Source organism: Canariomyces notabilis (assembly GCF_033297395.1).
Source record: "Canariomyces notabilis strain CBS 508.74 unplaced genomic scaffold N656scaffold_10, whole genome shotgun sequence".
NCBI lineage: Eukaryota > Fungi > Ascomycota > Sordariomycetes > Sordariales > Chaetomiaceae > Canariomyces > Canariomyces notabilis.
Genome location: NW_027041832.1, coordinates 1 through 14064, shown reverse-complemented (window position 1 = coordinate 14064; position 14064 = coordinate 1). Strand labels below are relative to the sequence as shown.

At 55.4% G+C, this 14064-nt stretch overlaps 4 protein-coding genes across 4 annotated transcripts; 3 read left to right on the top strand and 1 right to left on the bottom strand.

The window, feature by feature from the left end:
- Positions 1-446: 446 nt before the first annotated feature.
- On the top strand, positions 447-3297 carry N656DRAFT_789322 (uncharacterized protein; the record flags this gene model as incomplete). Its single annotated transcript, XM_064816776.1, has 5 exons — positions 447-560; positions 610-1758; positions 1870-1931; positions 2076-2296; positions 2393-3297. The coding sequence occupies 5 exons, from the start codon at positions 447-449 to the stop codon at positions 3295-3297; spliced, it is 2451 nt and encodes an 816-aa protein (XP_064670206.1).
- Positions 3298-4226: 929 nt separating this feature from the next.
- N656DRAFT_730943 (DNase I-like protein) lies at positions 4227-5705 on the top strand. The gene is made up of 2 exons (XM_064812637.1): positions 4227-5301; positions 5332-5705. The coding sequence occupies exons 1-2, from the start codon at positions 4246-4248 to the stop codon at positions 5623-5625; spliced, it is 1350 nt and encodes a 449-aa protein (XP_064670205.1). The 5' UTR covers positions 4227-4245; the 3' UTR covers positions 5626-5705.
- A 1024-nt stretch (positions 5706-6729) lies between these two features.
- Positions 6730-8196, top strand: N656DRAFT_709131 (DNA ligase/mRNA capping enzyme; the record flags this gene model as incomplete). The annotated part of the gene is made up of 2 exons (XM_064811567.1): positions 6730-7346; positions 7419-8196. Coding segments are annotated over 2 exons (1395 nt in total), but the record flags the coding sequence as incomplete, so codon positions are not given.
- Positions 8197-10281: 2085 nt separating this feature from the next.
- N656DRAFT_684071 (uncharacterized protein) lies at positions 10282-13690 on the bottom strand (the record flags this gene model as incomplete). The annotated part of the gene is made up of 4 exons (XM_064810602.1): positions 10282-12070; positions 12127-12862; positions 12929-13460; positions 13517-13690. Coding segments are annotated over 4 exons (3231 nt in total), but the record flags the coding sequence as incomplete, so codon positions are not given.
- Between the last annotated feature and the right edge of the window lie 374 nt (positions 13691-14064).

Genomic DNA, 14064 nt, shown 5'->3' with positions numbered 1-14064 from the left:
AAGACGGAGCTGTCAGCGCCACTCATTTGCACCCTTTTGAGCTGAGAAGTGGGGCTCTTTGTCAGCCGCCGGGTTTCTGAGTCACTTTTGCCTGAAAAATCACCCAACATCGATCGAATTTATTGTAGTACACGAAGTCCCATGCTGATTGGCGAGGCCGCCTTGAATTTGTGGATTGTGGCAGAGTTCCTGCCTTCGTGCCGTTAGCTCGTCCAAGCACGGGCAGTCACCTGTCTCGCATTCTTTAGGTTGATGCAGTCATGTCGAGCTCGGGTCATCTCCCGGGCTCCAGGTATAAGTATATCTGTGCTTGCTACCTTTTCTGCTCCTTCCTGCTCGCTCTCCATCAACCTCCCCTCTAACCAAGCAGCCTTGGTTGGTAACATATTGCACCTCTCCCTGCCCCCGCATCCTCTTGTGCCCACCAAGAATCCATTGCAAGGACAATGGACGGCCCTCAGAAGCAAGAGTTTCACGTCCGCGATCTGCCCACCCGTTCTGTCACTCTTTTCCCCACCCGAGCCCAGATTGTCCGTGAGATCAAAGACATTGCCCTGAAGGTAAGCCTATCCCCCCTCCCTAGCCTTCCGGTGCTAATACCGTCATCAGCCAGGTGCAAACGAGATTACCGTCATTGGAGTAACCCCCACTGCTGATGAGCACTCCATCAAGGTCGAGGGAACAGGCTCGGCTATCATCACTGATATCACCGTCGAGCTTCTGCCGAACCGGGACATCTTTGAAGAGATCTATCCTGATTCGGACTCGGACTCTGACAAGGACGAATCTGAAGAGGATGACGACGACGAGGACAGGGTCAATTCGGCGCTGGAAGATGTTCGGGACAAGTTGGTGGCCCTGACTGACGAGCAAAAGAAGGCCAAGGAGGTGATCGCTAGCGCCGAGACCCGGCTGAAGCTGCTTGATGCCTACGGCAAGTCCCTGGACAAAAAGCGTGGCGTTGACATTGAGGGCTGCCTAGAAATCTACCGCACCGAGCGCGAGAAGGTCTTCCTGGACCACATGCATGGCACTGCCCGCGATCGCGAGCTGGCGAAGGAGATCAGTAAGCTGCAACGTGAGGAGCGGCGTCTGGAGAAGCTCGAGGCGAAGGAGGAAGAAAAAGCTGCAAAAGCAAAGGCCAAGGTCCAGAGGGCCAAGTCCAAGCTGAAGGAGAAGCAGCGGCGCCGCGAGGAGGAACGGCGCAAGGAGAAGACCCGCATCCGCAGAGAACGCGAGCAGTTCTGGCCCCGCTGCTGCTACAGTGTTCGCATCACTCTCGATGCCACCAACTTCACCCCAGGTTCATCTCGTCGGAGCTCCATCGCCAGCCTCGCCGATGTAAAGATGATCTCCGAAAAGGATTGCAGCAGCCCGGCCGACGACGGCGCCACCTTGACTTGCGACCTGTCGTTGTCTTACGTGACTTCGTCGGCTTTCTGGTCACCTAGTTATGATTTAGCCCTGTCCACCACGACAAACACGGCTACGCTCTGCTTCGACGCGCAGCTGACCAATATGACCTCAGAGACGTGGTCCAACAGCAAGGTGATTCTAAGCACGTCGCAAGCTACCTTCTCGGGCTTGCAGGATGACGTCCCGAGTCTGGTGCCCTGGCGTCTCAAGCTGGTAGGCCGGGGGGCACCATGGGACGGAGTTGACATTGTTCACAGTCGAGAGGAACGAAATCAGAAAGAGGTCTACAATGCCGCACAGAATGCCCTGGGTCTGCAGAAGCCCCGGGCGGCTCTGTTCGGGGTCGGCAACTCGCTTTTGCAATATTATGACCCTCAGTTCAACCAGACTCAACAGCAGATGTTGAGTAAGCTTTCGATGAATATGACCTCTGCACCAATAATGCTGCTGCAGCAAAGTATGCAACGGCAGATGGCACCGCAAGCACCGCAAGCACAGCAAGCACCGCAAGCACAGCAAGCACAGCAAGGCGCCCTGCTGGGCTCTAATACCGGATTTGGTAACCCCGGCTTCGGCCAGCAACATTCCTCCAATATCGGATTCAGTAACGTTGTTGGTGGCGGCGGCTTATTCGGCCAGCAACAAGTCCAAATGCAGAGTACGAACCCTCAACCCTCTCTCTTTGGGACTTTGCATGGGGGCGCCGCGAGCAATGTAAACGTGCCATCTGCTGGGGGCTTGTTTGGCAACAGCTCTAGCAATGCGAACACGTCTTCTGGCAGTGGCTTGTTTGGGAGCCGTGTAAGCAATGCGAACACGGCACCCGCCGGAGCCTTGTTTGGCAGTAGCACAAGCAATGCAAACGTAGGAACTGGCGGGAGTCTGTTTGGCGGCAACACGAGCAACGCAGACAGGGCGCGTTCCGGAGGTCTCTTTGCTGGACTCGCGGCAAACGCACGTACTGACGAGGCAGCAGAAGCAGCGAAACCAGCCCCGCCGTCCATGTCCACGGCGGTCAAGAAATCCAGAGCCAGCGGCGTCTCCGGTGAACAGCTCAGGGCGAACTACGAATCCGAACCCGCCGGAGAGGACGAAGACGATGAGGAAAACGACGGCCAGACGATGCTCGAGCCTACACCCGAGGTAGCGTTCCAGGAATCCTCCTTCGAGGAGACCGGCCTGACGGCAACCTACGACGTGCCCAACCTCAAGACGCTCAAGCCGAGCTCGACAGCATCTAAGCAGCGCGTCGCGCGCATCTCGTTCGCCAACGTTGTCTTCTCCCGCACCGTCGTGGCCAAATACAAGCCGGCGGCGTACCTCAAGGCGCGCCTTCGCAACACGAGCAAGCTCACCCTCCTCCGTGGCCCCACGGGACTCACGCTGGACGGCACCTTCATGGGCCGCTCCACCCTCCCCCGCTGCAGCGCAGGCGACAGCTTCAACATGCCGCTGGGCGTGGACCCGGCCATCAAGGTGGCGTACCCGAAGCCCGACGTCACGCGCAGCACCACGGGCGTGTTCTCCAAGGGCGAGAACTCGGTCTATACGCGGAGCGTGACGCTGGTCAACACGCGCGCGGCGGCCGGCAAGCCCGTGACCATCACGGTGCTGGACCAGGTGCCCGTGTCCGAGGACGAGAAGCTGCGGGTCGAGGTGCTCCACCCGCCGGGCTTGTCCTCTACCTTGGCCTCGGGCAAGCCCGTCGCTACGGGCGTGCCGGGCAAGGACACGGACAAGGACTGGGGTAAGGCGACGGCCGTGCTGAAGAAGGCCGGCGAGGTGTCTTGGGACGTGGTGCTCAATGCTGGCAAGAGCGTGAAGCTGTTGCTGCAGTATGAGGTTGCTTTTCCGACCGGGGAGAGGGTTGCGCAGTGTTAGAGGCTGCCTAAGCAATCAGGGGGCGTGGGTAATTGGATGGAAGGGTCACGGTCAATTAGGCTGTGTGCTATACGAGTAGTGGTAGGGGGGTTGGGTTTGTGTTGGGTTTTGGGTTAGGATCTGACCAGCAAGGCAGAGGTTGCGCGGATACTGGTTTGGACTTTGGGCCCTTGGGGCAATAAGTAATCAGGAGCCAGCTGTTATGATACCATGTATGGCTTGGACAAATCACAACAGTTGCAGGAAGAGCATTCAGCTTGGCAATGAGAGTGTGCAAGTCACTTGTCAGATTCTCGATGGAGGCCTTCTCTCTTGGCTTTGCTTTGAGGTGATATGGGCTTCTTCCCTTACAGATCTTGTTTGAAGGCCCTGAGAACTTTCGCCAAGACAGAATCGTATTTCCACGCAAGATGGCGAGGTTCGACCGATGGATTTAGCAGTGGCTTTGCACCGGGATATCACAGGAGGCTGACTTGGGCAGAATAAATGGACCGGGTGGAACTGGGTGATTTGGAAGGCAGAATGCCTGAAGATTCCGGGTGTTGTTCTGCAGGGCGATGGTTGGGACCAGACTGTATGTAAACAGGAGGATAGCAACCTACTTGTTACTGCTCCAGTATCAGTGTATCACGGTCAACTCAAGAATTAGTACCTTAGATAGAAGAGACTCAAGTGGAATGAATCACGAGAATGTCAGAGCCTATGTTGAGAATATCTTAGTCTAGCAATCCCAATTGATTCACTTCATATTGCTTGAGTAATTTCACAGCATCAGACCACACACATTGCTTAGGGGTAGTTATGAATGGACTTACTAGAGATGTATAAGACAGCACCCGAAGCTCATCGGGTGACGTCACAGCAAACTCCAAATTAACATTTGGAAGTTCACTTGGATTGGAGAAGCCATCTGAACAAGAACTTCAGAAGCCAAATCTGCCCTCACTCATGCCTGAACAAATGGATCGTGGGATAAGTCCACCGCCTACAAAACGCAGAAAGCTGCATCTCCCCGCGGCCGGATCGAATCCGGACCCGATGCGCATTCCAGGTCCGCGATCAATACGCATCTTCTCCTGGAACATCAATGGCATCGAGCCCTACCTCCCTTCCTCTTTTTCATCCTCGTCTCACAAAATAACCTCCTTCTTCAAACCCTCCTCCCGACAAGACACCAAGCCAAAGCAACCCAGAAAAACAACCTCGGCTGCAGGACCAAACGAGGCCAACGCAAGCACAAGCAGTAGCCTCCGCGCATTCCTCGCCCGACACAACTGGCCCGAGGTCCTCTTCCTGCAGGAACTCAAGATTGCACCAGCCAATGCCTCCAAGGCCATGTCTGCTTTGCTCTCGGCGCTCAATACCCCGCTGCCTACCGAGAATGGAGGCAACAATACGACGACGACGACGACTCCTGATGATGATGATTGTCGAGCCTACCAGGTGGACGCCGTGCTCCCGCGGGACCGGTACAACGCGCGGGGGTTTGGCGGGCGGCTCTATGGTGTTGCGACTATCCTGCGCAAGGATTTTGCTAGGGAGCAGGTGGCGTGTGTGAGAGGGGTGGAGTGGGATTTGGAAGGAAGGGTTAGTGTCGTTGAGCTGAGTCCGACGGATCATACCACCACCACTACTACCTCCAGTAGTGGCATCCCGAATGGAGGTCAAGAACCTGAAGGGAAGCCAAAGCCGCTGGCGCTGATCAACCTGTACGCCGTCAACGGCACGTCAGCCCCCTACCGCGACCCGATGACAGGCGCCGTCATAGGTACGCGGCATGACCATAAGCTGGCGTTTCATACCAGGCTAAGGGATGAGTGTCTGGAGCTGGAGGAAAAGGGGTTTAGGGTGGTGGTGGCGGGGGATGTGAATGTTGCGAGGGGGTGGAGGGATGGGTGGCCGGGTTTGAGGAGTTTTCCGAGGCAGCATTGTGTCAATCGGGCGGATTTTAATAGGAAGTTCTTTGGGGGGGAGGATAATAGGCGTGCGGAGGCTTATGTGGAGGTGGAGCAAAAAGGGGATAGGGAGGGGGAGGGGAAATTGGGAAGGGAGGAGGAGCGGGAGAGGTGTCTGGATGCGGTGGATGTGTTTAGGGCGATGCATGGTGGTGAGAGGAGGTATACTTATTATCCCAGGACGAGGGAGTGGGGGAGCAGCTGTGACAGGGTGGATCTGATCCTGGTGTCCAAGGCGCTTTGGGAGGAGGGGAGGGTTTTGAATACGGGGATACTGGATACGCCGCAGGAAAGGGGTTTGAGTGATCATGTGCCGTTGTGGGTTGAGATAGCGCTGGAAAAGCCGTCTGATGGGGCAAAGACTGTGAAGTAGAGTCTGGACTTTTGTCATTGCCTCGATTGCGGCAGGAGATATCACTTTGCTGGTTGCTCAGTTCGCAATGCCCCTGTAATTTGAAAGTATTGTTCAGTTCTCGATCAGGTGGGACAATAGCATAGACTAGAGACGGCAATGCAGTTCCTGCCTCAACTGAATACGAGTCCGGCCAGGCATAATGAGATATCAACGTCCTCGGATTCTCGATTCTTGCTCTGTCTAGGTATGTTGCTTCCTTTCCCCAATAAAGAAGGGGGGGAAGAGGATAAATGGAGTTGGGGAGGGGTTGAAGGCAAGAACGGATGGGACGAAAAAAAAAGGGGCAAGGGGAAAAGGAGCAAGTGAAAAGCCGTTCATATTCTCTTCAACAGGACCAGCCCATCTTACCTGCCTGATCAGAAGCCCACGAGTCTGCTGCCCATCATATCCTTCCAGTGCCCTTGGACCATCCCATCTTTGCCAATCTTTTTGGGGCTATAAGACAAAGAGTATGAGCTCCAGGGCCTATCACCCGCTCACTCGGAGTTGACACTTCTTGCACATGTGTGTTTTCGCGTTATCCATGGTAATCAATAGTTCACAAGCAAGAACACCAGATCTGTTATCGCCTATCTCATCCCCCCGATCTTCGGACGATAAGCAGGATAGAAAGTCTCTCTTCCTTTTTAGGGTACCGTGACCCATTGCCCACCAATTCTTTGTTCCCCTCAAACCTGGAGCCTGGAAGTATTTCTTCCCTCACTCCCAACAGGGAGCTACCGTTTAGTGTGGTGCCTTTACACTCTACCAAGCTCCATACTTGAAGCTGCAGGTGCTTCTAATCTTGGAGACCATCGCGTCAACTCACTTTTCATCTTTCGTTTGAAACACTACCCATCGCGTCTCATATCCATCGCGTCTTCAGCTATCTGAAGCAGTCGGTGTAAGTGTTCACACGAATAACATACCTTACTTGGCACGGCAGACTCACGCACAACAGTTCCTAGGACTTGTCCATCACCGCGCCCGGGAGACGGTCCGAGAGTAGTTAAAATGGGTCGCTCAGCTCCGACCATCCAGTTCAATAAGCCCGATCTTCGGAGCTGGCTCGAGGAAGCCATCATGGCCAGCAACGCAACTTTGCCCTCCTTGCCCACGAAGGCACAAGAAGTTGACTCTCCAGCCACCAAGGCAGCCTCGAGCTCCTTGCCCACCAATGGCACCAAGGCTCAAGAAGTTGAGTCTCCAGCGAAAAAAGACGGTCCCCAGAACGTTCAACGCCGCTTGGTCACGGTGCGCCGTGTTACCTCCTCGACCTATCTTAACAGCAACTACGATCTCATCACCATTGACGGCTGGAAAGTGGTTGTCAAGAGAACAAAGGGAATCGTCGAGGGCGACTGGATCGTCTTTCTGGAAGCAGACTGTTTTGTCCCGGCGCACGGCAGATTCGCCAAATTCGAGCGCCTTTTTGCTGAGATTGGCGAGTTGAGTACATATGACGGCGTAGAGGGATATCGCGTGGGCATGTCGACATGGAGAGACCACCAGGGCAAGCAGGTCGTCTCTCAGGGCCACGTCTTTGCTCTCCGGGAGTTTCCACACATCGAAGACAAGGTCTTTGAACTCCGCTGGGAACGATCCAGAACCCACACGGACGAGCAGTTCCTGAACTACCTCCGCACCCTCGATTTCAGGAACGGCCTTGATGTCATGAAGTGGGAAAGCCCCGACGACAAGTTCGGACTCGGTATCCCACCCCACTTGGAGTTGGAGCTCAAGGGCACAGGCACCGAGGGCACCGCCAGCAGCAATGACAACACCCAGCAGCAGCAACTCACCGTGACCACCTTCCCCAAATACCCCCACTTCATCCTCAAACCGGACATGGAGCGCGTGCAAAACTGCCCCAACCTCTTCCTCAAACCCAAATACCGCACCTACCTCTTCCAAGAATCCGTCAAGCTCGACGGCGCCAGCATGACAGTCTACTTCCTCCTGCCCACCAACCCATCCTACTCTCACCTCCCCACCCTACCGGCCCTCAGCCCTGCATCCATCCTCACCCATCCCTTACTGCAACACGCCGTGCAGCAACTGGGCCGCTTCGGTGTCTGCTCCCGCAAGCACGACCTCGTTCCACACCTAATCTCCCAGGCAACAACCCCCGCACAACACATCTACTGGGCCGCCGCCCTCGCTGCCAAGCTGCACGTCTCCCTCCCCGCCGGCGCGGCCGCGGGTGAGCATGGGTCTGGGTCGATTGCCGTGCAGGGCGAGCTTGTGGGCGCCGGCATCCGGGGAAATCCGTACGGCTATGCCAAGGGGGAGCATGAGTTTGTGATCTATGCGGTGTATGATGTTGATCGGCGTAAGCGGTGGGATCCGAGGAAGGTGGTGGAGTTTGCGGAGCGGATTGGGGTGAGGCATGTGCCGGTGAGGGGGTACCATAGGATCTGGGATGTGGCGAGGAACCATGAGGATTTGGTTGTTAGGGCCGAGTTGAGGAATGCGGAAGGGTTGGTGTGGAAGAATGTGCTCGATGGGAGGTGGTTCAAGGTTCTTTCGAGCAGGTGGGTGTTGGAGAAGGAGAAGGCACGGGCGAGGGAGGGTAAAAGCTCGAAGGGTCAGGTGCAGGGCAAAGAGGGACGGGTCACCACCCTGATGGAGAAGGGTGAAGACAGGAACAAGGTCGTCGCGGATTGGGAGATACTTAACAAGCAGGATGGGCAAGTCTTGATGGAGATCTTTAGGGACTTGGAAAACTGGATGAAGAGGGATGATGGGCTGAGGAAGTGGATGGAGGACTGGAAGAGGGAGTATTACGGCGATGACTATGTGGTTGGGAAGGGAATGAGAAAGGTGACGGCGATTTATGGCAGTGAGAAGAACGGGCTGGTCGATGGGAATGGAGTGGCCAAGGAGGAGGGCAAAGTTGAAGTTCACATGCAGGGTATCAAGCAGGAGGTTGACGGTGGTGAGAGCACTGACTCGGACAACACCATCACTCCAGCTTACAAGAAACAAGGCGAAACCGGCAAGAAGGTTGAGACTGCAGCCCTCAAGCAAAAGACGAGCAAGCTGGCTGAATGGCTCGGCATCGAGGGCTTTGGGCTCTAAGAAAGGGGCTTTACCAGACGGCAATTTGGTGCTGCCCGTTCATGCAGGGGACTTTGAAGTTTGAACGTTTTCAAGAGGGAGCTTGAGAGGACCTCAAGGCTGAAAAGGGATATCAGAGACTCTAAGGAGGGAGTGTTACAGTTCCTCTCATTCTAAGGATTTGGGATCTTTCCACGAAGCCAGGATTTTCATTCCGATGGAGCCGTTTCTAGTCAGTACTTAGATAGGTACCTGAGCAGACCTAGAATAGAGCAATACGACGCGGAGGCTACTAGACGTCCGCACCGTGACATCGGACCAAACACACAGAGGGCGGGGACTGACACTCTGAGTATCATCGGACCGCCGACACTTGAGATTGAAAGAAAATAGAATGCTGCGGTCTGATCAAATTATCTATAATTTGTTCCTAGCATAGGTCCGACGGAGAATTACGGTGGCCGGGTGGCACTGGCACTTTGCAGCGAGTCCAAGAATCCTCATGTCAACAGCCATCCTACTACTAGGACACACCATGTCACAAAACGACTCGGTAGGCGTAACTCTCCTGAGAAGGTGATCAAGAACGGCGAATTGGGGACATGGGTTGTACTTGCATGTACTGTACATGCAGCACATACTTCAGTGTCCAGAGTTAAACAACATCAGTCTGATATATCGCACCGATACAGGATGCATACATGTATTATTCGTACGGTAGCCCCTATTCACTTGCTCTGTCTGGTCGGGTGGCCCTGTTGCTGATCTACCACGCTGCAGATACCGGAGGAGCCAGAACCGCTCCCCGAGAGAGCTACCTCCTAGCCAGAACGATACCTTTCATGAAAAGGTCTCCGCACATGTCGCCAAAGAGGCGTTTCTATACGTAACTCATAACCTCAAACATTCAAGTCAAAACAAACTGGGCGGGGTCGCACCCCAAAAAAGGGGGGAAAATTAAACAAGGGGGGATCATCAACATCAACATCAACCAGCAACCCCATGTCCATCGATCCAACCAATCATGCCCCCTCACAACCAAAACCAACACCATACCTTAGGTATCCATTCCATTCCAGTGTCATTCAGTTCTCCTTTGCAAACCCATCCGAAACACCAGCCAGCCATCCAACCAGTGAACACCCACCCCAAATCGCAGCAGTGTTGTGATACTATAATCTGAACCAGGCCAGGCCATGCCAGTCCAACCGGTATATGCTCCCGCCCCAAGTTCCAGCAGCATAAGACAAGCCGTAAGAGAAAAACAATTGCAACTCCGAAGTGCAAGGTATAGCGTCATACTCGTCTTGTACCTCGTTACGGATAAAGCCAAGCCAACCCCGGAAACGCACCATACACCACACCACCCCTGAGAAAGAAAAAATGGGGTATAGTACTGTACCTACCGAAACCGCGCCGCCAAAACTACCTTATCCAGCTTACCCTACCCACCGCACCTTACCCAACCTACCCTACCTTACCTCCCCTACCCACCCTAACGGCCTAACCTGTATACCCCCCACCACCACCACCACTGTTACCATTCAAGTTCCCCACTGGCAGTTCCATCTCCATACCAATCCCGCCCACACCCATACCCATGCTCAAGAACCCTTCAATATCCTGCATGCCCTCCGTCTCCAGGACATCCATCAGCTCCAGCTGCTGTTCATGGCTGAGACTGCCATGTCGCTGGCCCAACAGACCGCCACCGCCACCAAAGTCCGCGAGGGCAGCAGCAGACGACGCTGACGCCGACGCTGACGACGGGGGGAATCCAAACCCGTTATACACGCCAAACCCACTGCCACCATTCCCACCCGGATGATGTTGTTGTTGCTGCTGCTGTGATTGTGCTTGCCAGGGGATATTCCAACCCCCCTGTCCCTGTCCCTGTCCTTGGCCCTGTGCCTGTCCCTGTGCATGCCCTTGGGTTTGAGTCTGGGTTTGTGTTTGTGCGGATGGTGGCTGGCTGCCGGTCCCGGTCTCGTTCCCGCCCAAGCCGAGGCCAATGAAGGGATTTGGGGCTGCCGCGTCCACGTCCCAGGGGGAGAGGAACGAGGGCGGGGGGGGGGCCGTCATCCTGGCTCCGGCTCCGGCTCCGCCACCCGAAAAAGCATGCGGTGAGATGAAGGGCGGTGGGGGGTTGAACCAGTCGGTTACAGTCACCGTTGCCGCTGAGGCTGCTGACGGGAGTGGTCGCTGGTGAGGCGGGGGCGGTATGGTGAAGGCTGGAGGTGTTGACGTTGGTGCCGCCGTTCTCTGAGTAGTTCGAGGAAGGGGTATGCATGATTGCTGCTGCTGTTGTTGTTGGTGGTAGTGCTGTGGGAGCCGTTTGAACTCGGGTGGAAAGGTTAAAGGTTCTTGCTTTACCATTACAATTGGCCGCGCTGCTGGGCTGGGATGTTGAGACGGCGCAGCCGGACTGACGGGCCGCAGAGTGGGTGTTGGGTTTGGAGTGGCTGTCTGTGTGGCCGGGGTCAGCCTCGGGGATGGTGTGGTGTTGGTACCACGAACGGAGGGCGGCGGAGCAAGTGATTCTGGCGGTGTGGGCAAGGAGGCTACTGATATGGGGGTAGCAGGCGGGGCGGGTGACGGGTTGTTCCGGTGCATCATCATCGGAGGAGGCGGGGTGGTTCCGAGGCGCTCAGGTGCGGAACCCTCGTGTGACTGGGAAGAGTCGGGCGCAAGATTGGATAGCCTGCGGCCATTCGAATCTGATGACGGGCTCATGAAAATGGAATTTGAACGGAAAGTGGGCTGATTCTGGATATGGCCACCGTCGAAGCCATACTCAGCAGGGAGCTCTGGTGTCGCTTCGAAAACATATCCAAAGGGCGACCTGTTGAACAATGACGATGCCACCTGTGACTGCGCTTGTGTATGCGTGCTTCCCGACATGTCGGATTCGGGTGATAAGGGGTCAGCGTACGATACTGGAGTGTCGAGCTGACTGCTTGAAACAGGCGACGGGGTTTCCTCTTTGACCTGATAGCTCTGTAGGCAGGCGTTGGCAAATACGGTGTATAGTTGAATCGCAGAGGATGATCCAGGCCACCGATCGGAACAGTTCGTGATGGTCTCTAAAGCCGTCCTTGCAAGATCCTCTACTTCAGTCTGTGGATGCTCTGCCCTGACCTCGGGATAGGAAATGGACCAGAGAAGGGCATTCAGAGCCGAGTAGATGGTCAGCAGGAACACCCAAGTGACATCTACTGCACCCTGCTGTACCTGCCGAGACGTCAAGCCGATGATGTACCGCGACCCCACAAAGCATTTCGCTGCGGCCTGGCTAGTCGGCCGTGGCACCTGAGGGGAAGGCCGATAGATGGAAATGATCATGTTGTGATATCGACCAGTAAACCTGCGAGTGTGGTCAGCTACAGAATCGGAGCAGGATCACTCTTGGGCTAAACCTACCAGGGCTTGCACCATGGAGGCTGTTCGGGGCAATCTTCAAGCCAATCCTTGAGTTTCTGCTCCACTTGAGCGAACCACGGATGACTCTCGTGCGTCGGCCCCGGTCGGCTCTTTTCGTAGAGCATCCGGCGGATTTCTGCCTGCAGTAGCCTCATCTTGCAGAAGTAAATAGCAACCGCCTTCCGCTCGCAGGGGCGGCCCGGGTGAATGCCTTCAGGGGTGATGTCCCCGTCCGCAACGGCCTCAAAGAACTCAACGTTCATAAGGTCATCGCTCTTTGCGAACCCGTTCGGACGCCCCATAATATGCGAAAGGCCAAACTCCTGCGTGGTGACAATCCAGCTCAACCTCCGCCTCATGTCAAGAGTCTGGGGGTCCGGCGAGCCCACTGCGATGGTTCGCTCGTCCCCTAGGCCGAGCTGCTGGCATATCCTTACTGCGAGCCCAATTATGTAATATGTTGCGGTCCTTGTAGGCGTCAGAAGCGAGTACTGGCCGATAAGACACAGACATTGTAGCGTTTTGAGATCCTTGGGGCGCACCACGTCCTCAAAGTGTTGCATGGCGCTGAGATAGTAGCTCGCAGCGAGGCCCGGATACCCGTCCATCTTCTGCAGACTGATCGCAACTACCATGTTCACGATAAAATGTCTATACGGGTCCTTGTCGCCAGCGAACACGGCTTCCAAGTCCTCTCGGAATACCTTTTCGTGCAGGATGGGTGTAAAGACCTGGACTGTCGTTGTGGTTAGCATGTTCCCACTTGCTGCAGAGTGCTGACAATAGGGTCAATGAGCCGTACCTCTCTCGTTGAAAATGCGCACTAGGCCGTCAACAGTCTCCCTGCTAGGCAGGGATGGCGCGGGAATAACGCTGTTTGCAGGAAAGCTCCTTTTCCTGCTGGAAGGACCGCTGATACTTCCTCCTGTCACTATGCTCTGCATGCGGTCCCTCCTGTCAATCCTCCGGGCTCGCAGTTCGGGGATCAGATCGGCTATCCTCTGAGACTCGGTGTACCTCTTGGCTTCCTCCATAAGCAGTCGTGTCATGGCGATGCCGCTGCTGGGCCCGAGATAGCGGGCGCTCTCGCCCGTCTCGCCCAGGCGGACCATTCCGCCGGGACGAACCATGTCGTCATAGCTGTGTGGGTAGTCGCTCTCCTCATCCGTGTACTGGGATAGGTCGGCCTCGAGCTGGCGCACCCTCTTTTGGAGGTTGACAACGTAGGAGCGGTTGATCCTCTTCCCCTTGGTGCTGTCATAGTACTCGCACGTCGAGCCAGACCGTTCGCAGGGTAGACACCGCGGGAGGGTGGGGTCACATCTCGTCTTCCTCTAAACAATCTCCAATCAGCATCGTATAGAAGGTTTTGAGACCTGGATCCGCTCACCTGCCGGCATCTGCAACACGCCGTGAGAGTATGCGCGATGCGATTGGGCGCTTCGCTCTCCTGACTGTCCCATGGATACGGATACGGCGCCGGAACTGGAGGTTTTCCGGGGTAGAAATGCTGCGGCTGCGGAGGGATCACGGGGAGTAGGTGATAAAACTCGGCGTTGTCCATTTGATAATTAGGGGGGGTTTGGGAAGGTGGTGGTTGGACTGGCGCAATTTAGAGCAGAGTCTCGTCCGAGTGCAACGCAAACATTCGGAGACAAGGAACAGCAATGGAGACTGGCAGCATTATGGAAAAACTCTCAGGAACCTGTTGTCTCAGAGCATTGGAGCTACGGATGCTGGACGAGGTATTTGGAGCCAGGGAGGTCTGGATTCAGTTGTGCCAGGCAGTGGGTGTTCTTCATTCGCTGGAGCCTCCGCCAACGAGTCAAATGGCGTCGCCAAGCACCTGTCACTGGAACACGGGGCACGAAACAAGACGAAACAAGGCAGCCTTAAGGAAATTACGGTAATTTACGCTAAGCAATTCTTGAGTGGTTA